The sequence below is a fragment of the Caretta caretta genome, chromosome 6 (assembly GCF_965140235.1).
Source record: "Caretta caretta isolate rCarCar2 chromosome 6, rCarCar1.hap1, whole genome shotgun sequence".
NCBI classification, from domain to species: Eukaryota; Metazoa; Chordata; order Testudines; family Cheloniidae; genus Caretta; species Caretta caretta.
This window is the reverse complement of record NC_134211.1, coordinates 26,175,196-26,200,099: the sequence shown is the minus strand read 5'-3', so window position 1 is coordinate 26,200,099 and position 24,904 is coordinate 26,175,196. Positions and strand designations below refer to the sequence as shown.

At 42.0% G+C, this 24,904-nt stretch overlaps 1 protein-coding gene across 6 annotated transcripts in view; it reads left to right on the top strand.

The window, feature by feature from the left end:
- The window catches only part of OSBPL5 (oxysterol binding protein like 5), a 220,223-nt gene that overhangs the window by 103,310 nt on the left and 92,009 nt on the right, over window positions 1–24,904 (top strand). For 5 of the 6 annotated variants that reach the window (XM_048854699.2, XM_048854700.2, XM_048854695.2 and 2 more), the window contains one exon: window positions 15,442–15,598. In XM_048854699.2, coding sequence (XP_048710656.1) covers window positions 15,463–15,598 — 136 coding nt within the window. In that variant the 5' untranslated portion in view covers window positions 15,442–15,462. Of the gene's footprint in view, window positions 1–15,441; window positions 15,599–24,904 lie in introns of those variants that run through there. The other variant, XM_048854701.2, reaches the window with a different exon arrangement.

Genomic DNA, 24,904 nt, shown 5'->3' with positions numbered 1-24,904 from the left:
CACGCCAGTTCACTCAGAAAGCAGATTTCCCCAAGGCCAGATAGCTCTATATTCCATTGTTGTGGTATTTAGGACTTCTCAAGAGTCACACTTCAACCTTGGGAAACTTATCTGACCTTCGGGTAACCAAGAGTTTCAGTCTAACTGGAGTCTGGATAATCTATGTTTGACTGAAATTAAGATATTGGGCATGATTCACTGTTGACTATCATCTTGCATAGTCATTTACAGGAATGCAAAGCTCTACCCTTCTTCATTTGTAGCACATTACACCCACTTACTTTGCACTAGGGCAAATAACTACACTAAGTGCGGTGCAACAGTGAATGAGTTTACAGCTGTTAAAAAAGCACCCCACACATTTATGCCTTACTGACACTTCCTGTCATAACCATATTACTGGAAACTGTTTTCAAGAAGCCATAAAAGTGTGTAAAGTTGGAACAGACCGCTTGGGATCACATTTGCATTATTCATCCAATAGCATTATGGGTTTTCTTGGTTGTATGTGTTATTTTGGTGGTTCATATGGGGGGGCATTAGTAATTTGCATTTTGATTATTAAAATTGCATATATTTAAAGTAAAAGTCAAGTTAAGATCACGGGTTAACTAATGCCAAACAGTAGCCTATGGATAAGGGATGAGTAGAATGAAAAAATATTCAGATACATGATTTATACTGAGAGTGGTTTGATTGTCAACATTTTTAGTTGTGTTCTGGTCAACATATAACACAGGACTAAAGAACTAAGGATCTGATTCAGGAAAGCAGTTAAGCACATGCTTAACATTAATCATGTTCTGGAACATAAAATTAAGCATATGCTGAGTGCTTTCCTGAATCAGGGCCTGAAAGACATTAATAAAAAGCTCAATTTGCTGAAAATAAAATGAAGGATGTAGAAGAAAGATAATAGAGAAAGTTGTTACCAACATCAAGTGAAAGGTATCTATAAACCACCATTTACTCCATTCTGGAGTAGTTTGTTAGACAGGCTGTATTGTCAGTGATATTCTAAAGGGCAGAAACCTGCCGATGAACCCTTTTATGAGGAGAAGTGATTAATGCACATATACTATATTTAATTGTGATAATTGAGGTCTGATTTCTGCAGTTAGCAAAAGGACAACCAGTAAAATTGCTAAGTCAGGAATGTGTCCCATAATGCAAGTGGAAAATGTAATGTGCTTTGTTAAATTAATGGGCTTCTGCACAACAATCAATTTACATGTTGAAAGGTCAGAGGAAATGAAAAAGTGGATGTAAAAGCCCTGGAGCATTTATTCCAATGACCCCTCCAAACCCAGCTCTAATTCTTAGAAAGGATAAGCAATAAACTCCCAGTGTAATGTTCACTGAGGAAATGGCAATTAATTCAAGGCAAAACAAAGGATGATCATATAGTTAACATTTACTGTAAATACATTAGATCCATTTAAAATAAGAACAGGAGTACTTGTGGCACCTTAGAGACTCACAAATTTATTAGAGCATAAGCTTTCGTGGCCTGCAGCCCACTTCATCGGTGAAGTGGGGTGTAGCCCACAAAAGCTTTTGCTCTAATAAATTTGTGAGTCTCTAAAGTGCCACAAGTACTCCTGTTCTTTTTGCTGATACAGACTAACACAGCTGCTACTCTGAAACCTGCCATTTAAAATAAGGTCCACTGCGGTGTTCTTCATCCCTTTCATCCCACCCGCTTAAGGTCAGACTGTAATTAATACTTAAAATGGGATGGCACCTGGGCGGTCTTCAGTAAGATTCGCTTTTGGCTGATTCTTCCAGATTTCTGTCATCACACTGATAAAACTGATTGCCTTAGGCTGGCCTAGTCAGGAACATGTTAAAGGAAATGTGCATAGGATTCATTCCTGATTTTGTTTTCATCAAACGATGTCCCCTGACGACACTACTTCAAGCCACTGGATCCCAGTTCTGCATAGGATGAATCATAGAATCATAGAATATCAGGGTTGGAAGGGACCTCAGGAGGTCATCTAGTCCAACCCCCTGCTCAAAAGCAGGACCCATCCCCAATTAAATCATCCCAGCCAGGGCTTTGTCAAGCCTGACCTTAAAAACTTCTAAGGAAGGAGATTCTTCCTTAGGAGATGCCTAGGGAGGTGTGTGGTACCAAATGTCATAAGAGTAGCAGTTGTGAGAAGGTTATTTCTGTCCTCCTCTCTCTTCTTCCTCTTCCTGCTTCACATCATTAAAGCTGGATTTAAAATGTCTATGCTAAGGGAAAGAGGTCCAGGGAGTAAAAGTTGTCTGAATGAACAGAAAGTAGGACACAACAAATGGAAAGACATAGCTTGAAAAGCAGTACGTTTCCCAGCATGAGACCAGATATGGTACTACTGATACAATGATAAATCAAAGGAAAGGGAAAGCTGTTCTGTCATCTAAAGCCGAGTCCCATATTGCTTTGGTATCAGTTTAGTGCCTACTCATAGTAAATGTTTATCCAATCCAAAGGTGATTCATAAGATGTTCTTCCGGGTCAAGCCATACTAGACATGAACAGTTTCCAAGTGGCTCTAGCCAATTATCTGATGACTGAGCTAATTCCCAAGGAATATTATACATCTATTAAAAAACGAGTCGTCGTTACAACCTGAGCTGTAACATTGAGCCGGTTATATGTGAAAGTGGTTGGTCACACGTAATTACTATACAATTACATTGTGGTTTTGCTTTCTGATACTTGTAATTATTGCTAAAATTCATATATCTGCAAAGTTTATTACCTGAATGAAAATAATCTCAGTGTAAATACAATGGGCCAGATACTCAGGTGAGGTCAGTTGTCATGGAATGGAGCTATGATTGACACCAGCTGAGGGTCTGGTTTACTGTAATTAATTTACCTGGATTCTAGTAATATAATCTGTATTAAGAGGAACTCCTAAACTGTGATAACTTGTGAGGAAGGTAGTCCATTGCTGTTAGAAGAAGAGTGTTGATCAAAAGACAGTCTCAAAGATTCAATTTTCCTTGGCTGCTTATAAATTTTTCCACAGTTGGAATGACTCTGAACATCCTAGCTGGGAGAAACGAGTTTTACTTGTACTATCCAGTGTGTTGGTATGTGACAGCGTCACAGGGTGCATGGCTGGCCCCTCTTCTTTGGGGCCCAGTTGCCCTCCCAAATAAGTCCAGGGAGACTTCAGTTCTGTGCAACACCTGTGTCCTTTATTCTTTAAGCATTTTCCTACCACCAGTGTCCAACTATATACAATCCTTACAGGTTTCTCCCCTACTGCAGACTGGGTCAGTAAGCAACTAGAGGGTGTCCACCTTCCTCCCTGACTGACCTCTCTCTCTCTGGCTGCCTCCCTCCTTCTGGCTCCTTCCCAGCCTTTGTAACTCCTGCCTATCAGGATGGCAGGTGTTGCCAATCGCCAGGCAGACAAAAGGCTTTTCAACCAGCCTCAATCTATCCCCCTTGGTTGGGGCTGGCATGGCAGGGGCTGATTAGGTGTTTTGCAGCAGCACCCTGCCACAGACAGCAAATAGACAAATCTCACATATATGCAAGAGTTTAGATCCCAAGCTTGAAAAATCAAACAAGTTTCATCTCCTCGGTATGCATCTCATACTGTACACAAGCTTAAGTGTCCAGCTGGCATGTTCTGACTTGTACCCAACCTGCTGCAGTTTGTGTTGAAGCTTGTTATAAAACTTTATTTGTTCAGGTCTCCAAAGTATGGTACAGGATCACAAAAGGCTATGTGTAATCTGCAATATGCTGGATTTCTTTTTTCTGCTATCAGGTGTGTACTTTGCCATATTTCCACCCAAACAGGTGGATTAATTGAGGAGAATTTGCCTGGGGAGGCAGAATTCACTGTACTACACCTTTCTTTTTATTGAGCTGTGATTAGGTGGGCATTTCTCCAATTTTCTATCCTGTAGCTAGACATATATTTTAGGAATAGCATCCTGAAGTGGAATTCAGGGACATTTAACATTGGTCACACTGCTATAGCTGATGTAAATTGGCAAAGATCAATTAAAGTCATAACAGCTACGACGATTTACACCAGCTGGAGATATAGCTCACTGTTTTCTGGTTCGTGACTATTCTGAATCTTTACTCTGATGGGTCTATAATAGCAAAAATGCATAAGCTAACAATCTGCCTTGCTTTTCTGAACATGGAAATTTTGCCTCCTAGAGTTAATTGAATCAGGAAATGTCATCTTCTTTACATTTCATCTTCCTTTTCAATGCAGATTCTAGAGATTGAATTACTACTGTGAATACAATATATAGTTTAATTTAATATCTGAGAAAATTTAATCACCAGAAAAAGAGAACATTGCTTGAAACAAGCCTTGAATAAAATCAAATACTCCCCTTTCACTAACACAGTCAGGAAAGGCTATGCCAGACCTTTAATTAACTATTTATAGAGATGTGCATATTTCCAATCTATTTTAAACCCTGTAAATGACAGTAAGCAAACCAATCTACCCACCAGTTAGCACAAAGTATGGACAGCATAATGTCCGTGCAGTGTCTAGCTACTTGGTAATTACATATCAGCAACCCAGAAAGTGTGAAGACAGAGCTGCCTAGCTTGATGCTAAAAGCTGAAACCTTCTGCCATCTTCCTCCACAGGTGCAGAAGGCACCATGTGCATCACGGAGGGCTTCACTGCACCTGCGTGTGCCATTGTTTATCTATTATAAATATAGCAGTCATCGTGACCACCCAAAATGGGCCCGCTGTTCAGAGATGCTGAGCATTGACAGCTCCCATTCAGTTCAAGGGAAGCTGTGGGCATTCAGCACCTCTGAACAGCCTATGCAGTATTCTTACTTGTTTGCCTCTTCATTGGTTTGTACTTACTGGTGAATTCATTTATGGACTAAAGACAGCACCAGGCACACCAGGTCCTGTCATGTTCATTGCTTTCTATTTTATAAGAGTTTGGTTCAGTGGGTTCAGTTTGGTGACTGGAGTGTTTCCCCTTGTTCAAGCCCTGGACATTGGGAACCAGGTACACAGCTCTCATTAATTTTATGTTGACTCTCTTAAAGAGCTACTGACACCTAATGGGCAACCTTGAAAACTATTCTATTTAGGAGCAGTGCTGTCAATATTCTCTGTATTTCTCTTCCCTCATTTTTATGGTCAAGAACATGGTGGAAAGCTGGAGATTCATAACTTCCAAGGCCAGAAGGGACTACTATGATCATCTAGTCTGGCCTTCTGTATAACAGAGACTACAGAACTTTCTCTAAACAATTCCTAGAATGTATTTTTTAGAAAAACCTCCAATCTTGGTTTAGAAATTGCCAGTGATAGAGAATCTATCATGACCTTTGGTAAATTGTTCCGCTGGTTAATTACCCTCACTGTCAAAAATTTACATAGTCTTTCCAGTCTGAATTTGTCTAGCTTCAACTTGCAGCCTTTGGATCATGTTCTACCTTTCTTTGCTAGATTGAAGAGCCCATTATTAAATATTTGTTCCTATGTAGATATAGGCTGTAATCAAGTCACCCTTAACCTTCCTTTTGTTAAGCTAAATAGATTGAGCTCTTTGTCTAGCACTTGAAGGTGTTTTCTGATCCTTTAACCATTCTTGTGGCTCTTCTTTGAACCTTCTACAGTGTATCAACATCCTTCTTGAATTGTGGGCAGCAGAACCGGACACAGTATTCCAGCAGTGGTCACACTAGTGCCAAACAGAGAGGTAAAATAACCTCTCTGCTCTTCTTTGAGATTCCTCTATTTATGCATCCTAGGATCCCATTAGCTCTTTTGGCCACAGTTTCACATTGGGAGTTGATGTTCTGCTGATTATCCACCATGACCCACAAATCTTTTTCAGAGACACTGCTTCCAAGGATAGAGTCCACCATCGTGTAAGTATGGCCCATGTTCTTTGTTCTTAGATGTATACATTTGCATTTAGCTATATTTAAATACATATCAGCTGCTTGCACAGAGTTTAACAAGTGATCCAGATCACTCTGTATCACTGACCTGTCCTCTTCATTATTTACTACTCCCCCAAGTTTTGTGTCATCTGCAAACTTTTATCAGTGATGATTTTATGTTTTCTTATGGCAAATGGCATAGGACCAAGAACTGATCCCTGCGGGACCCCGTTGGAAACACTCATGATTGATGACGATTCCCCATTTACAATGACATTTTGAGACCTATCAGTTAGCCAGTTTTTAACCCATTTAATTTCATATTTTATATTTAATTTTATATTGTTCTAGTTTTTTAATCAAATGTTGTGTGATACCAAGTCAAATGCCTTACAGAAGTACAAGTATCCTACGTCAACAGTATTACTTTTATCAACCAAACTTGTAATCTCATAAAAAAAATCAAGTTAGATTTACAGGATCTATTTTTCATAAGCCCATGCTGATTTGCCTTAATTACATTACTCCCTTTTAATGATTAATCAAGTCCTGTATCAGTTGCTCCATTATCTTGCTCAGGAGCTATGTCCGTCTGACAGGCCTATGGTTACTTGGGTCATTCCATTTACCGTTTTAAAAAATTGGTACAACATTAGCTTTCTTCCAGTCTTCTGGGATTTCCCCAGTGCTCAAAGACTTATTGAAAATCAGCATTAATGGTCCAGCAAGCTATCAGCCAGCTCTTTTAAAATTCTTGGGTTCAAGTTATCTGGACCTGCTGATTTAAAAAGTTCTGACTTTAGTAGCTTCTGTTTAACATCCTCCAAAGATATTAGTAGAATGGAAAAAGTGTTATCATCACCATCTGATGAGACTATGTCATCTGTTATTTCCCCCAAATACAAACCAGAAATATTTATTGAACACTTCTGCCTTTTTTGTTTTATCATTATTGATAATTCTACCATTTCCAGCTCGTAATGGACAATGCCATTGTCAGGATTCTTTTTGTTCCCAATATATTTTAAAAACTCCTTTTTATTGTCCTTCACTCTGCTGGCCATAGATTTTTCCTTGTGTCCCTTTGCTTTCCTGATCAGTTTTCTATAATTACTAACTTCTGATTTATATTAATTACTGTCAACTTCCCCTTTCTTCCATTTGTTGCCTCTGCTTCCCCTCTAATTAGGTCGGTTTTTTAAACCAAGACGGCCCTTCTTCCTCAATTGTGGGGTTCTGATTTTTGGACATCTAGTATGGTGTTCTTAAATGATTCCCAATTATCATTCACATTTTTCTGAAAAATTCTTCCTAACAGCTGATTTGGCTCATAATTGTTTCCAGCTTTGTGAAATTAGCCCTAGTAAAGCACTGTGTGTGTGTGTGTGTCTTTATTCTGCTTACACATTTATAAATGTGATCAAGTCATGATCTCTTGTACCTAAGCTACCCATTAATTTTTAGTTCTGTGATCAGTTCCTCTTGACCTGTTAGGACAAGGCCTAATAAAGAATTTCCCCATGCTGGCTGCAACTTTTTATGAGTTAGGAAATTGTCATCTATAATGTTAACAAATTCCAAGGATGTTTTAAGTGGCCTGACCTACAAAATACGGTAGAGGGCTCTTTAATCTACCAAAGACATGACAAGTTCCAATGTCTAGAAGCTAAAGCTGGATACATTAAGGCTAGAGATAGGGTGTAAATTTTAAGTGAGGATAATTAACCATTAGTAAAGCTTACCTCGACATGTGGTGGATTCTCCATCACTTGGAGTCGTTAAATCAAGTTTAGATGTCTTTCCAAAATATGTGCTCTAGTTCAACTAAAAGTTATGGGCTTGATGAAGGAATTACTGTGTTAAATTCTTCACCCTGTATTACACAAGCAATCAGGCTATGTTCATAAGGGTCCCATTTGGCCTTAAAATCTATTAATCTGATATAGATTTTGAAACCCACTCTCCATATTTTCAAAACTAGGGGGTTGTTTCAGCTTGGAGCAAGCTCCAAAATACATATCTAGATCTGGGCTAGGATTTCAAAATAATTCAACTCCCCCTAAAACCAATAGCAATAATGTAATGTCCAAATCCAAGGTGTTTGGTTCAGGCCCAAAAAACAAGAGTGCTTGTGCTTGGAAGTTCCCTTCTGATGTTGCATATTCTTCAGCTGAAATCCTAGGGCCAAATTCAGGCCCCAGTTGATTTTTGGGTCCAGATGGTCATATATCAGTGTTGCAAAGGCAACATTAATATGAGCCTGTGTTCTGAATTGGTTACAGTCTAAACACAGCCCCCACTCCCATCTCATATAGATTATTCTGGACAGTGGCAGGAGTAAATTATATAAAACATGCCCAGTTAGGGACTGTGTGCGCTAATCGAAATTGACCTCTTGGACCCACACCCTGCCCTATCTCAGGAGAGCAGCTGATTTAATGAGATTTTGGTCATCTGGAATGGTGGAAATCTCACAGGATCACTTGTTCTTGTGAAATTGCACCCACATCCAAATTCGAACCACACAACTGGCCTCTTCCAATGTTGGATCTGACCTGGAACTAAAACAATAGAGGTGGGTTTAGTTTTGGAGATTGAAATCCAGCACTCCCTTTCAAATTCAAAGGGCTTCACACCTGCCATTCCCCTTTTGACCCCTCTCAAGTAGCAATGGGTTTGGAATGTCATTTGTGGGAAGCAAAGTGAGTTCCATACGTGAAAGTTTCTCTCATGGGCAAAATCTGCTCTGGATCTATGGGTGCTAAGCACCTCATACATGGAGGAACCAGTGCAATACTGCTGTTGGATGGGCAGAATTTGGGAACTCATGCAAGAGGCGCACATCCTGAGCATGGCACAAGACACAAGTCTGCAGGGGCTTCCTGTGCAGTTTTGAGGAGGAGTGAAAATGAGGCCTAGGGACAAATCAGTGGAAAGTTCTTGGCAGGAAGATCAGCAAAGATCAGATGACATGGATATTCCTCAGTTCTCCTTCCCCACTGTGGCACTAGAGTAACAGAGCCTTATGCATTGTCCAGGATTTTCAAAAGCAGAAAGCTAAATTAGCCTCCTAAATTAGGGTTACCATATTTGAACATTCAAAAAAGAGGACACTCCACATTGGGGTGCTGTCAGCCCTGCCCACAGTCCACCCCCACTCTGCCCCAAGTCCCGCCCCATCCCCACTCGGCCCCACCACCGCACCCCTCCTCACCCCCTGGCCCGCAGCTGGCTTGCTGAGTCACTCCTCAGTCCCCCAGTCACCACTCGCCACCTGCGACTCACCTCCTCACTCCCCTGCCAGAAACCCCCATGCTTGCCCTGAGAACCCCCGCCTGCCGCTGGCTCACTGCCAGCCCCCTCACCCTCCCCGCCCACTGCTGGCTCCCTCGCCGCTCGCCTCTTCATCCCCCACCCCCCACTCACCTACTCACCGCTCCTGCCGCAGGTCCCTCGGCTCCTAGGATCGGGGCAGCCAAGGGGTCTCCACATGCTGCGCCTGCCACAAGAACAAGCTCTGGGGCTCCCATCGGCCGGGAAAAGAGCCAATGGGAGCTGCCGGAGTTGTGGAGTGGGGCTTGCAGGCGCCAGCAGCACGCAGAGAGTCCCCCGACCCAACCCTAGGAGGAGCCAGAGGGACCTGCCGGATGCTTCCTGGGAACCGCCCCAGGTAAGCACCGCCGGGACTCCCCCCCTCGCCCCCCGGCAGGTCCCTCGGCTCTTAGGGTCGGGTTGCGGGAGGGCTCTCTGTGCGCTGCCAGCGCCTGCAAGCCCCGCTCCGCGGCTCCGGCAACTCCCATCTAGGGTTACCATACGTCCCTATTTTCCCGGATGTTTTTAGATATTTAAAAATTCCTCCCAGATGGCGATTTAAGAACTAAAAAGTCGGACACGTCCGGGAAAATACGGACGTATGGTAACCTATCCTAAATCCATATTTAGGCATCTAAATTAGGGCCTGATTTTCAAATGTGCTCAACACCCAGTAGTTCTCACTCAGGTCAGTTCTGAAAACGTTGCCTCTGGTGCCTGCAAGTGTGTATTACCCGGAGGTCTCAGGAGCGCTATATAACTCTAGACAGAAACAGGCAGGAGAGCACCTATGGACAGCTATAAAAATTACAAATACATTATGTAATCCCAACTAGCTAAAGGAATTTGAATGACCCCAAACAATAAAGTGTTCACACACACACAAACACAAAATCATTTCATGTGACTTTTCTACTGTATTGTGCACTGAGCTTGGGAATGGAGTAAAATTCTCTGCCTCCTGCAAGTTAAGTCTGCATATCTCAGCCCATTGCCGAGGAATCGTCATGGGAACCAAACTCTTCACATTCTTGAGAAATGAAATCTAGAGGTATTTTACACTACAATTAGACACCTGTGGGTGGCCCGTGCGAGCTGACTCGATCTCACAGGACTTGGGCTAAGGGGCTGTTTAATTGCAGTGTAGACATTCAGGCTTTTGCTGCAATACGGGCTCTAGGATCCTGCAAGGTGGGAGGGTCCCAGAGCTCGGGTTGCAGCTCAAGCTTGAACGTCTACACTACAATTAAACAGCCCCTTAGCCTGAGCTTTGCAAGCCTGAGTCAGGTGGCACAGGCCAGCGGCAGGTTTTTAATTGCAGTGTAGACATACTCTAAGAACCCAAGTCAACATTTGTCTTCTATACTATACCAAAAATAAGGAAGAAGTGAATCTGGCGCAGAGAGTTTCTACACCCTAGGGTCCAACACAGAAAAGGTCCTGTCACCTGTCAAATTTAAGTTGCAATGATGGGGTCACTAAAAGGTAGATGGTGCATGAGGACAGATGCTTATCAGGATGAGGCTCAAGGGTGAAGTCTCAAATATAGCCAGGGACTACAGACTACATCCTTAAGAGCTTTATAAACCAACAGTAGCAATGTGAAGCCAATCCATCACTTGAAAGGAGGCCAGCAGAGAGAATGCGTGGTGTGCGAATACGATCACGAGTTCAAACCAGTGGACAAATGTGTTGCTGCATTCTGAACAAGTAGGCAATGGAGATGCTTTGCGTCAGGGAGCCCTATTTAGAGGGAATAACAGGAATCAATCTTCATGGTCACAAGGACATGTGTTGTTGTTGCAAGGTTATGATGTGATAAATAAAGGGTACAGCCTGTACAAATTGTACACTGAGGGAAATCTGTTAGTACACTGTCACCCAGTAGCTTCCCACAGCTGACAGGGACATGAATGGTCCTTGCTGCAAACAAGTCCCCTCAGTATGTATAAGGAAGAAAGAGAGAGTAACTTCATAATAATGAGAGTTTTTCTGTGGCTAAGTGATGCAAAATAATAAATGAAGAACACAGTAGTGTATAAAACATGTGCCCCATTGTCATCATAAATATGTAGATACGGTAGATAAATATTTTGAAAGTAAATGTATTCCACCTGGCCTAAGCAAATACAGAACAGTGCTCCTATTGGAGTCCGTAGAAGTTTTGCCATTGATTTCAATGGGAGCAGGCCCACAGGTCTAGAAATGAGTCTCTTGTGTTATTGCTGAGATGAAGCGATGCACATTCTCAGCTTTCTATTAAAAAATCAAAGAGAAATTCTGCAGTGAAAGGGACAAGTGATAAGAGACAAATGGAAAATAGAGTTAAAGCTTGTCACTTATTCCCTAGCCTTCTTTCCATTGGGTGGACATTATGTTTCTGAATGGTTTCTTGTAGCTCAGTTTGATAAAATTGGCCTGTCTGGGCCAATGTTATTTGGGGAGAAAATGCCAAGGGTTTGCTTTTGCTTGTGGCATCTTAAAAGCAATTCCAAAGGTGGAAAGTTCAGACAGCCTTTCTGGGAATGGAGACAGAAAATATCTCAGTGTGAGTATTCTAAAAAGAGTTATTTAAGCCCATGTTATTTTTAAATATTTTTCCATGTGATGTGAATAGCTGCATTTTCCTTTTCTTTCTATTTAAATTAACTTTGAATTTAATGTTACTCCCCAAATACTCTATAGTCAGAATGTAGAAATTTACACAACAAATGGATCTGTCAGCATCCCCATACAATTATTCTCTCAATCTGAATGGGCCCCAAACTGAAACACTGGCTCAGCACTCTCTCAAACCTTTGGAGCAGTTTGGATCTGGACTTTGTGGCTCAGGTCCATCTAAGAATGAGCTGTTCTGTCTCCCAAAAGCAAATACTGGGACTGATTCTCCACTGTGTTCATGGAAACCCATGCAAAGTAGTCACAATGAAATGCTACTACTGTGACTCCTTAGCATTTTACATCCGCTTTCCAGAAGGGTAAATAACAATAATATTTAGCAGTTTAGAGAACTCTGTACGCTCAAAGCATTGTACAGACCTTAATTCATCGTCTGTGAGGTAAGTGAAGTTATCCCCATTTTACAGATGGGGAAACTAAAGGCAAGAAAGGTGAAGTGATCACAGAGTGAGTCAGGGGGAAAAGGTGGGATTAGAACTCAAGACCAACACTGAACTCATTGTTCTGGATGACCCTGCCCTTGCTTCTGTAAAAATGCATATAATAGTGCAGTGGTTCTCAAAGCTGGTCCGCCACTTGTTCAGGGAAAGCCCCTGCCAGGCCAAACCGGTTTGTTTACCTGCCGCGTCCACAGGTTCGTCCGATCGCGGCTCCCACTGGCCTCGGTTCGCTGCTCCAGGCCAATGGGGGCTGCGGGAAGGGTGGCCAGCACGTCCCTTGGCCCGCGCTGCTTCCTGCAGCCCCCATTGGCCTGGAGCGGCGAACCGCGGCCTGTGGGAGCTGCGATCGGCCGAACCTGCGGACGCGGGAGGTAAACAAACCAGTCCAGCCCCGGCAGGGGCTTTCCCTGAACAAGCGGTGGACTGGCTTTGAGAACCACTGTAATAGTGCATAGTAAATTTGGTTCACATGCCCTAAAATTGGTCCATGGGGAAGAAAGGAAACATCTTTCTTACTGTGACACTCCCCAGGATTGTGAGACACCTCGTCACCACCTGCCCTAAGTGTGAAGAAAGTCTGGTCTATGCATGAGTTCCCTTAAACCACCAGCCTCAGGCAACACAAGCACCGCCTTCCAAGCCTCACTCTCTCTACAGGGGAGCATTAGGCCCAACTCCTCCCTATGTTCCCTTTAGCGTCCAGCCCTGTACCCACTGAACTGGCACAGAATTACCAGGCCTGGGGCTCCCTGAAAGGAACAATACATCGCAATTTATTTCTTATCCCTTGGAACAAAGCTCTATTAAACGCACAGCTCTTATATATATTTATAGTGCAAACAAGAATAAACTGATTATCAAAGATCAGGGGTTCAAATGACAGTGAGTATGAAGAGTGGAAGCAAATGATAATGTATAAAGAAGATCACGCTTTCTAGAGATTAAACTTTAACTAACAAGTCCAGCTCGCTGTCTAAAGAAGCTTATCTCACCCAAAGTTTTCACCAGCATTTTCAACGAAGTCTGGATGAGACCCCCTTTTTCATGAAGCAAACTCACTCCGCTTACTTCCTAGCTGAAGGATGCCAGAGTGTCTTCTATGTCCACCAAATATGCGTGAGCAGACCTCTGATGTGCACGCCTTCTCCCCCCGGGTCCCTCCACTGTTTACTTCTTCCTGTGACCTTCCTCTCTTTGATGTTTTCACAAAATCCTTCATTAGCTTTCAGTTCAGACTGGTGAGAGGAGACCCATTGTGAACTGTACAATACCTAATTGACATGTAAACAGCGGGATAGATTAACATTTCTTGTCTGAAAGAAAACCCGTTTTTTACCTTTGCTGGTGACCAGTCCCTAGACACAGACTTTCAGAATGTAATTTTCAGTGTATATACACAGCTCCCTACATAACATCCTTACATGTGTTTTGCAATGGCAGTTATGACCCATGTGACACTGGCTTTTATTTGAGACCTCACATGACACTCTTTGGTGAACTAGGTTGTACATGCCAGACCCTTATGCACCCCCTCTGGTGCCCATTATCAGTTGGCACCAATAGATTCCTGGCTCACACTTACCTTTTGGCCGTGTAAGTGCTATTTAACTCAAAAAACATTATTGTAATTGCTTCCTATATGGATCAACATAGCAGGTGCCAGAGACAACCCCAGCAAAATACGAGAGGATGTTTTCTCACATTGTGCTAGATTCTTGCCCCCCACCCTGCCTGCTTTGTACTGCCTCAGTAGTGAAAAGCTCCCCTGAAGGGGCAGTTGAGGCTTCTCCTATCAGCGATGGAGTGGGGAGGGTTTCAGGTGCAGGGAGGCGGTTTTCCCAGTAGCAGGCTGGAGTGCACAGCATCCCCCATGACCCTCAGCCAGTCCAGTGGTCCATGTGGTATCAGTTCAGCCAGTGTAATTTAAAGAGCCCCTAGGCTGCTTTAAATCATGCTGGGAGCTGTTTCTGCTGTGTTATCCTCAGTTGCACCATAGAATCATAGAATATCAGGGTTGGAAGGGACCTCAGGAGGTCATCTAGTCCAACCCCCAAAGAGCTGGCACATTATTACTTCACAGCATGAAGAGATGGGCAAACTTACAGGCCATTTTTCAGGAAACAGTGCCCTGAAATTCTAGTGGGTCTCCCCCAAGATCTCTTTCTCATGCAATAATTCATCCTGTTAGAGAAAACATACTATGTATTCCCTTCTGCAAACTCTGAAGGCAAAGTTAACTCCCATCGCTGCTCATGAGAACTCTGCCGCCAGTTGCACATCAGAGGGAGAATAAAGCCTAGAAATCAGGGCGATGATCATAATACCCCATTGTGATGAGTGAAAAAGAACTGCTTGTCAGAAAGGTATAAAAGAAACCTTTAATTCCAGTCAGGATAATCTGTGCTTCAGGTGCGCGGTGGTAGATAGCACAGCACTACCCAGCTTTTGTACTGAGGCGCAGGGAGGCTTTCAGGAAGATAAATGCTGTTCTGTAGCCCAAGAGAGGGGCAGCGCTTACCCCTATTGGTCAAACGTTGAAGCTGATCTAATGGCCATTAGAAAGAAAACGTGATGCTGCTCAAATGTGCTGTATGAAGAAATCAGGCAGGAAGGACACTGCCTTTTCGGTGCTCGGTCCCTGTGCAGCTCAAGACACTCATATCAGCATCCTGGCAGGGGGTCTTCCTCTTTATACCCTAGACTGGACTCTGGTCTCAGTGAGTGCCGCCTAAAGCCAGAACCTGCTTTTTAAAAAAGGTAGCAAAGCAATTCAGTGTTCTGCTCTTGCTAGGTCCAGGAAGTAACCGTTACCTAGGAGTTATCTTCAGAGCCTCGTAAAGGAATGGATGTTACACTGGCCGGATCCATGAACGGGAGTTTGTACCAGTGTCACTCCACTTCCCCACCATTCGTGAATGGCCAAGAGTCAGAAGAACAGGAATTTGGCTGTTCCTCCTAATATAGCAGTTTGTTTGCATAGCTCTCTGGCATTCTAAAAATGGAATCAGTGCTCTGCTTAGGTAGCTCTGAAAAAGCAGAGTCATCTGTCTGTGAAATTTTGGTTTCTTGTGTCTTGGCGTTAACTGTTATTATTTCTGTCCCTTCCTTTTAGAAAACCCCTACTGCTCATGCCATGAAGGAGGAGAATTTTCTTCGTCGCAGGTTCTCTCTCTGTCCTGCGTCTTCCACCCCTCAGAAAATTGATCCTCGCAAGCTGACACGGAATCTGTTCTTCGGAGCTGATAATGAGATCTACCCACTCAGCCCAGGTCAGTGCGTGCTACATGGCTTTAGAATGTGCCACATGCTACTCTCAGCCTATCTTCAATCATCTCAAATCTCAGTGCAATGCGTATGCACAAACAAACAGTACCCCACTTACTGAACTAATCCTCTGGGTGGGTGAGTGTAAGTGGGTTTTGTTAGAGCATCTGCAAGAAACAAAGAGAAACAGCTTTATATGGACGCATGAGCAGGAGATCAAACTCGTTCAGCAAAGGAGGCCCCCAATTCTATGAAGTATTGAGCGGCTCCTGCCAAATGCTACAAGCCTTCCGCTCCCATTGATTTAAGTGGGAATGAAGGACATTCACGCCTCAGAGATGAGGCTCAGAACTTGTTGAACACTGAATGGCCTAAAATTTAAGAAGTGATTTTGGGTATTTCTGTTTTGGGGTGCCCAATTTGAGGAACCTAAAAAGGATCACCCTAAAAAGCAGATCCTTTTAAGGCATCACATGGGTACCCAAAAATTGAGGAACCCAATATTTCCAGCCCCTTTTGCAAATTGTGATTACTACTTTTAAGTCACTTGACCCTACAGTGCACAATAAATGTTACAAATGCAAATTCTCTTTCACCAATGTTCAAAAATATCTTCAGCATTTTTCCTGGCAATATGCTCAGTTGCAGTAAGTGTAACACCAGCTTCAAGAGTTCACAATACTTCCTTCAGGTTTAGTCTAAAATTGCTAGCAAACATCTGTTCTACAGGAAATGAAAGTCATGATTTTTTTTGGTATTTGCTGTGTGTAATAAATACTCAATCAAAATGTTTCTCTGATTGCAGTCTGCAAACAGTGCTTCAGATTCCAGTTTGTAAACATGTGCTTTAACCTTAGATGAGAGAGCAATCATATTTTTGCAAAGTCATAATTTGTGGTTGTCATTTCTGTATTTAATAATCAAGTCTAGTGGTACCTCAGTGAGTTGTCAGCACATTGATATTTCAGGAGAAAAGGATACAGCACCTGCAAAAAGCAAGGTGATATTTCGTATTTATATAGCACCCAAAAAGGTACTTGGGGCTAGATCCACAAAGGGATCTATCTAACTGCCTCTTTCAGCACCTAAGTCCAACATTTAGGCACCAATGCCATTCACAAAACCACTGCTCAGGTACCACCTCCCCCAGTAGGTGCCTAAACTGCATAGACATCGATGTTTCTGCCAGTGGGCATATGCAAAGCTGCCTAAATCCTGATGCCGCCAAGCTGTTTGGTTCCTGTCACATCTAAGCCCTGGTGGGATTCTCAAAGTAAGCATTTTCTTGCCTGTCTTGCTGGCATGCCTACCTTACACAAAAGACATCAGGGATGAGCCTATGTGTAAGTGCCTAGTATATGCATGTGAGATATAGGAGATACCCAAGTTTGAATCCCTGATGTGGAGCAGGGACTCAAACCTGATTCTCCCACATCACTGGTGAATGCCCTAACCACTGGGATATACAGTCAATCTTGTCCTACTTTTTTCTTTGGCCTAATGAATATTTAATTATTCATACTGAATGGAACAGTTTCAACAGGAGAGATTGAGACCCACCCCAGAACAGCGTGTAGCTCGGGCGCTCTCCTGGGATGAGCAGACCTAAGTTCAAGATCTTGCTCCAAATCAGAAAGAGCAGAGATTTGAAAACAGGCTGTCTATGTCCCAGGTAAGTGCCCTAGCCATAGGGCTATAATGGCATGGGAAAGGTGTGTGTGGGGGGGTGCCTCTTTCTCTTGCATAGGTTACCTAAAGTGGCTGACATGTAACTCCAGGAGAGGGCTTATGGCTGAGAATCCCAAGTAGAGGGAGGGCCCTTCCTCTGTGGCATTGTTTACTGGCTAGCTTAGGCAGCTCCATGCTCAGCTTGCTGGCTTCTTGTTCCCTTTCTTAGGCACCTAATTCTCTCCAGGGAGAGCCTGAGCACCTAACTCTGGGCTGTGAATTCTACTGGGCAGCAGGCACCTAAGAGACCCCTTTGTAAATCTGGCCCTCAGAGCTTCACAAGCAGAGAACAAGGTCAGATCTGGAACCAAAGAGTTAACAAGGGAGGGTCAATCGTAGGCCTGGCCGAAATGCTGAATTTTCGCTTTGGGGCAAATTTCAACATTTTGAACAACAAAATTAATTACAATTCAGAACAAAAATAACTATTATCAAAAGTCCCTTAAATTGGAATTTCCTGAACAAAAAAATCAGTTTTGGAAAATGTGTTCAGGATTTTGGAATGTTGTTTCAGAGTTTCAAAATTTCATTTCAGATTTTATTTCATTAGTTTTATTCTCTTACTTTTGTATTTTTACATTATTTCATGATCTGTCAGTAGTGCTAGGTTAGGGTTAAGAGTATACGTTAAAAGAAATTCTTTTTGCGAATACAGACTAGCACGGCTGCTACTCTGAAACCTGTCAGTATACGTTAACACTATGTAGGGTTGTTAGTAGTACCATTGACGTGTCATATTATGCTATAGTGTTCTACTGTAAAATTCATTAAGGGCAGCTGCGACTTTGTGCCAATTGAAACATGTTATCTTCTGTAGGTCGAAACGTCTCCTGTTTGTGTTGTAATGAAACAGTTTAACTAGCAGCTGCCCTTAATGAGTTTAAAAATAAAACAAAAATAACAGGATATTTTAACTATCATGTCAGCCTGACATGCCAGTTGTACTAGTGCATATTATACAGTACTGCAACTCACATGTCATGAAACAACATAAAAATATAAACATGAGGAAAATTTCAAAAGAAATTTTGAAATCCAAAACGAAAGTCCAAAATCCCAGTAATTTTCTAAAACATTTTTTTTCCATTTCGAATTTTCTTCTTTGAAAAATATTTAGATTTTGATTAAACTAGCATTTTCCATTAAAAAATGCAGCGCCAGTCCATAATTTAAATAGATCTTTGATTTAGGTGTCCAGCTTGAGACAGGTTGGGCCCTGATTTTGAGCAGTGTTGACCAGTTGAAAATTAGTCCACAAACATCTCCACCTGAACATTTAAATGCTGAGACACCTAATATGTTTGCCCACTTTCAAAAGTTTGATGGCAGATAACTACAACTCCATATAGAGATGTGGCAGAAGCAAAAAGCCTTGGCAATAGACTACTTTGTCGTTGCTGAGCCAACCCAGGAGCTGGGCCAGCTTTTAGAGTTTGGGAAGCCTATTTGTCAACTTTAGGAAACTTACATTTTGAAGAGCACAGGCAAAGAGTTTTCCTGCTGTCATCAGCTTCCTCTGCTGCTGGGTAAATGGAGATCAGCTGCTTGTCATGGGGTCCATGCAGAATAATTACCAACAGTCTCAAAAATTCAATTAGCTCATCTGTGAGGTGCTGAGTGCTCTTTAACACCCACATAAACCAAAGGGAGCTGAGGGTTTGCAGTAGATGCTCAGCACGTCATGGGTGAAGTCCTCTCTTATCACAGGCTTTGACTCTTTGTCAGCCTTCTACATTGTTTCTCCTTCCTTCTTGTAGAGGGAGCAGTCTAACTGGCCTGGCCTAAACCCACCGGGTGTATGTGTGTAACAAGTGCAGTGTGCTGGATTAGAGCTTTTGTTGCCTTTCTCTGCTTAGCTAGAGGATCCTGCAACATTGGTACAAGTGATGAAAACAGCCACCCATCTTTCATCCCCTCTGTTCTCAACTTAGGAGAGTGTAGGCCAGAGATACAGTTTAAAAAAGCACAAATTAATACACTGTTCTAACTAAGAGTTCTGGGTGTGTGTCCAGGGATGGAGGAGACTTACTTTTGTCCTCCTTCCTTGGATTTTTATTCCATTTATTTTTCCTTCCAGTTCATTCTATCTCCATAACACTTATTAAGTTTGCCTTTTATTTCTTTGCAAGAGCAGACTCTCCTCCTCCATCTTCTATATTTGCTTTTTCCCCACTCCCAATTCTCTCTTCCCCAGCTCTCTCCCCCCTAGAGTGTTGTAGCTTCCTCTTTACTCCATTTCTTCTGCTCCCTTTTTTCCTCTGTATCTCATTCTGTCTCCTTTCCGAGAGGCAATAGGGTGTCTCTCCTCACTGGGAATTACCTTTCCAGTTCCCCTCCTCCCCTGGGCTCTGGTAGATGCTGCTACTCCTGTGAAGAAGTCTGGGTTTCCCTTCTCTCTGTCCCCTGTGAAACTCTAGTTGTGTAGGCTTTTCCACTGATCACTTCCTCCCCGCTCCCAAGTTTGTGTCCAGATGCTGTATTCTCAGCTCAGAGAAGGAACTAAAGTAAGTTGTAGGCAGCCCCGTTACCGGCTGGGAAGGAGCTTGCAGTGGCCTAGCACCATCAGCAGAAGTTCAGCTATTTCTCACACAGAGTCAAGTCAGTCATAGTTGCTCTCTACCACAGCTGGGACAACAGGTTTCACAAGCCCAAAAACTAGCCCTGGGTGGCTTTAGGACATGTAAATAAATATAGTAAAAAGTTAGTGACAGAGTTTATACCCCAGTCAAACTACATTAGAAAGGTTCTCTGAAGTGAGGAAACTAGTACTGTTGTTTTTTTTTTTAAAGGGGGAGATCAACTGAAATAGCTCTTCTGGCTCTTTGCTTACTGTTACATATAACCCTTCTGATTGTTGTAGCTGAAAGAATTTAGAGAAAGATATATTTCTCTGTTTACAGAAGGTACACAAACTGAAGAATCAGTTTCATTATTTTCCCTTGTTTATGTTTTTTTTCCCCCACATAGCAATAAGGAAGAGAAACCATTTTTAGAAGAAAGTAGGATGTGGTTGGAAGACCACAGAATTTGGAAGGGGGAGTAGCACTATTAACCATTTATTTTTAATTGGCTACACTTCAGGTGGATGTTCTCTCTTTAAATCAGAGCTGGCACATACAGGTCTCCGCTGTGTTGGAGATCCACATCTCAGATGCTATGGGCACCTGCCTAAGAGCACGTACCTGCAGGTGTAAAGGGCCAAAGGTTCATATAAGTATAGTCCCCTGGTATTTCCAGCATTCTGGGTAACACTTTCCTCCAGAAAACACAGACTCTATTTACAGTGGAAGTGTATTGCTGTGTATAGTATCAGTTATAGCTAAAGTTTGAGTGTTAGCTAAATAAGTCCTCATAAAAAGAAAACTAAGGGAAAAATTTAAAAACCTTGCACCTTTCAAGTGAATGCATCCAAAGCTCCCTTTAAGGGGAAGGGAGAGGGGAAGCCCTTTTTAACTTCTTTGTTATGTATAAAGAAGGCTTGAAAATAGTTCATATAAAAAAAATCAGTTCTCTCTTTGCCAGAGAACTTTGGAGAGGACTGGAGAGCTAGTGGGATAATGACGTCACAAGCAACAATGAAAGGTTAGTAATTGAGAAAGGGATTTTTAGTCTGGCTGATGAAAACCCTGAGTTTTTTTCTTTAATTTGATGAACACCTATTTAACAAAAACACCTGACAAACACTTGGATGAAAAGCTCTTTCTGATAGATTCACACCTGCCCACCCTCTCAATTACAGGCTAAGAGAACTCCCACTCCAAACCACTAAGAATTCCTCCTGCAGAATCAGAGAAAACAAGACTTGGTATAGAGATTTTTTTTTTTTTTACAGCCCCTGAATGCTTTTCAGACTTTAAATATGAGACAGCCATCAAACCCCCCCCCCCCCATGAGCACTTTGAATGATTAGTTACAAAGGAACAAGAGGATTAGTACCGGAACTGCTACTACAGTCAGAAATGTGGAAGCAGCATTACCTACAGAATGAACTTTGTACAACTTACAGCGAGTCTCCTTGGAGACAAGCCATTTATGCCTACATGAGTTGCTGAACAAGGATAAGGGCCTTACAAAAACTTCTGTAAGGAGCCTAAAGATACTCTAAGAAATGCCTAGATACCTAAGGAGATAGGTGCTTAATATTTATTGACTTTTAATGGGAGTTAAGCGCCTAACCTGCTTAGGTGCTTTTGTAAATCCCAGGTGCCTATGTGCATCTTTTGGTTCCTAAATACCTTTGTAAATCTGGCCCAAGATCCATACACACAACTAAATTTCAGCCTGACATCTACTTCATGCAATTTTAACTCATTGTGATCACTCTAGCTGGGCATCAGTGCAGGTTTTGCTCCATACTGTCTTGTTAGTTATTATAGCCTTTGTTTTGCTCTGTAGTTATTTATAGGCTATACCAGAAAGATTGTGAAGCCGTAATTCTCCTATTGTATTACGCTAATCAGTGCGCTCCTTATCCCCCACTTATTTAGCTTCACGTGAAGAGAAAGTGACCCTAGCAGTTATCCGTCATGCTTATTAGATTGTCACTTACTTACTAAGGGAGAAGTAAATTGAACCTGTGGGTCAAGACATGGTAGTAAGCCTTAAGTAAAAACAAAAAAACAAAAAACTGCTACTTTTCCAGAAAGGGTCAGGATATTTATTACAACTATATAGCAGAACAGACAGAAAGTATCAACTCAAATGCATAACATGTAGTATATAACCACAAGGCTATATTATGACAGGCTTTCTCCAGGATGTTTTTAGCACTCAGAAAAGTGTGATTTCACTACTCTTTCAATAAGAGCCATTCATCTTTCTGGACCCATTGCTAATGCTGAGCTCAGAGCTTTTGCTTTATCCTTTTATAGGAGCCTTTCCCAGCATGCTGTCTGTCTTAGTAGCTAGCCCTTTAAATCTGTGAGGGAATGAGTTGTAGCTCTAATATAGTCATTTTGTGGTTTGCGGGGAAGGAACTGCTGCTTTTTTAAAAGCTGGTAAGCGTTTGGCTTCTTTTATGTATCTGCTTATTTTTCTTTTTCTGGGTGACAATGTGCTTTCTGCTGTGGAGGGGGTTTTATCTCTTGGGGTCTGCTGCTTTTTTCACTTTTTGTGTTTGATACTGGGAAACTTCCAAAGATCCTTTGCCTCTGCCATCAAAAGAAGGGCTTTCTGTCTCTCTGCAGTGTCACAAGAAGCCTGCTTGAGATAGTTTGTTAAAGTTACCTGGAAAACTGAGATCTTCCTGTGTGAAGTTCTGTGCAATTAATGAAGAGCATAAGGACGCAATATAACCTAGATGCTGACACACAAAGCATTTGATACATGCTGATAAATGTTATTTAGTAGGGTGAACAAGAAGAATATATTCAGCTGGGGGAGAATTCCAGACTGCATAGTGCTATGGGAGAGGGGCAACTTGAATCACAGATATACCTGAGATCCCTTTAACCATGTGAGTTACCTAGTGAAACAAATCCCTACAATCCAATTTCCTAGTTTGTATACCAGCTAGGTGTAGAGACTTTATTTAGGTAACAAGACATCGGGGGAAAGTGTGAATTATATTGTTTATAAATGTCACCAGAATAAATGCCCATGGGGCGAATAGCAGTTGAGGCTTATGACTGCCATTAAGTTTAATTGGACTCATGGACCATATGTTGCCTTCCTGTGTAAAAGACCCATTGCATGGAAGAGAACAAATGAGCTAAGTATAGCAACTGCATAGATGTGTGAGTGCATTCTAACTTCTACCTAGCCTGGGAGAACTGTAGGGATGTGGGGAGGAAAGTGCCAGCAAAGGTACCAAGGGCAAGGGATCACTGAGAGTTTAGGCTCCCATTCGCATGGTTGATCTCTGTGTACTCTCCCTTCCCTCCCCCTCTCCCACCAGCCATGATAGCACAGTTGGGCTGGGCACTGTACTGCAATGGGCTACCAGACTGTGGCTTTCCTCTGTATGAGCTGAGGGTGTGAGGTTTTGGAGTACCCTGTCTGCAGGGTTGGACAGGGGTATGTGGAAACTTCACCGGAAGCTCTCTAAGCTACGGTAGACTGAGCATAAGTTACCCAAAAATCTGTGTGTGGTAGGGGGCCAACCCAACTGTGGTTCACAAAGGCATCAGTGAAGTCAGGAGGCACAGGATTTGGAGATTTCTTTTGGATTGGGGACTAACTTGACGCTATATTCCAGCATAATATGCTGCCAAATGCAACTCCTCCCTTCACCCCCCTTCACTTTAGTGTTGTAAAGAGGCCTTGAACAAGGAGCTCAGTTTTGACTGGCTGGCTGTGACAAAATATATGTTGGGTCACCCCAAATGATGCTTCCCTGCAAGAGTTCTTTCATCATGAAGAGATGAGGATATGCCACTCGCAGAGGTGAACCTTTTAATTTTGGTATGACACACTTATTACACCAATGTTGATTTGAGTTTTCTTTGTTAGTAAATGTACAATAGGTATGTCAATAAAATCAATAATAAAAAGCCATATTCAGCCAATTGGTTGCAAAATACAGTTGTCATGTTTTCACAGAAATTATAATAGTTGCAAATGAAGTCTATAGGATCTGTGGTTTGCTGTTACGTGAATGAAGAACAGGAAACATGAGTAAACTACAGATACAAAAACATGTATTAGTGTTTCATCATTTGCTCCTTTCACAACAAAAATAATATGAAGACCCGTTTGGACACAGCTGGCTCCCAATAATCACATTTATTAACTGTCTGCAAACATACAAGGCCTAGCTCAGTGCATACTGCTGCTCTGAGTGGTTTCTGATGGTACTAAAATAGAAAATTACTTATGCCTTTATACTCTAGTCAGTTGAAGCAGCTAGTTGAGCTGTGAGACTCGTACAGCAGCAATGTGGCTTGGTACACTTCAGTGGAATTTGGAAAACTCTCTCTGTGGCTAGAATATCCTCACTTTCTTTGTGTTCATTCCAAAATTTCACCATAAAAATGCCAGCCCTCGGTTTGACCGTGTTTGTGGGAACATGCAAAATGGTTCCCAGTGTGGTATCTTGTTTTGACAACTCTGTAGCTATAAGGACAACATCTTTGCTTCAAAAGACTCTGTTTCATGCAAATAATTTGATGGCTTATTGAACTAATCAGTATTTTGAAACATTACTTTAAATGTTAATGCTATATTCCGTTTACTTGGAAAAGAGCTGCAGAGGAAGGATTTTTTTGAAGTAGAGCATTTCATTTTTCTCTGATCAGTGAATGGTATTTGAAAAGATACAGGAGTTACTAGTTTGTGATGTATCTTGTTTTCTTTCAACTTACTTGAGATCTTGCACAGAAATCTCTGATGTAAATCAGAGGGTCAAATATTTGAATGTTTCTGTGATCAGACTTAACTGCAAATGTAATACATAAGAAATACTCTTAATGAAATTACATTCTCAATTGACCTAATGCGTTGCCCTTGTTTACTGTGACTCTGAAATTGTAAAATAAGTAAAGAAGTTGCTATTTATTATAATTAAAATATTTTAATTAATTGAGCCATTGTTGCTGCTGTTAGTACTGATCGCTAGTGATATCTATATTTAAGCATATCTAAGG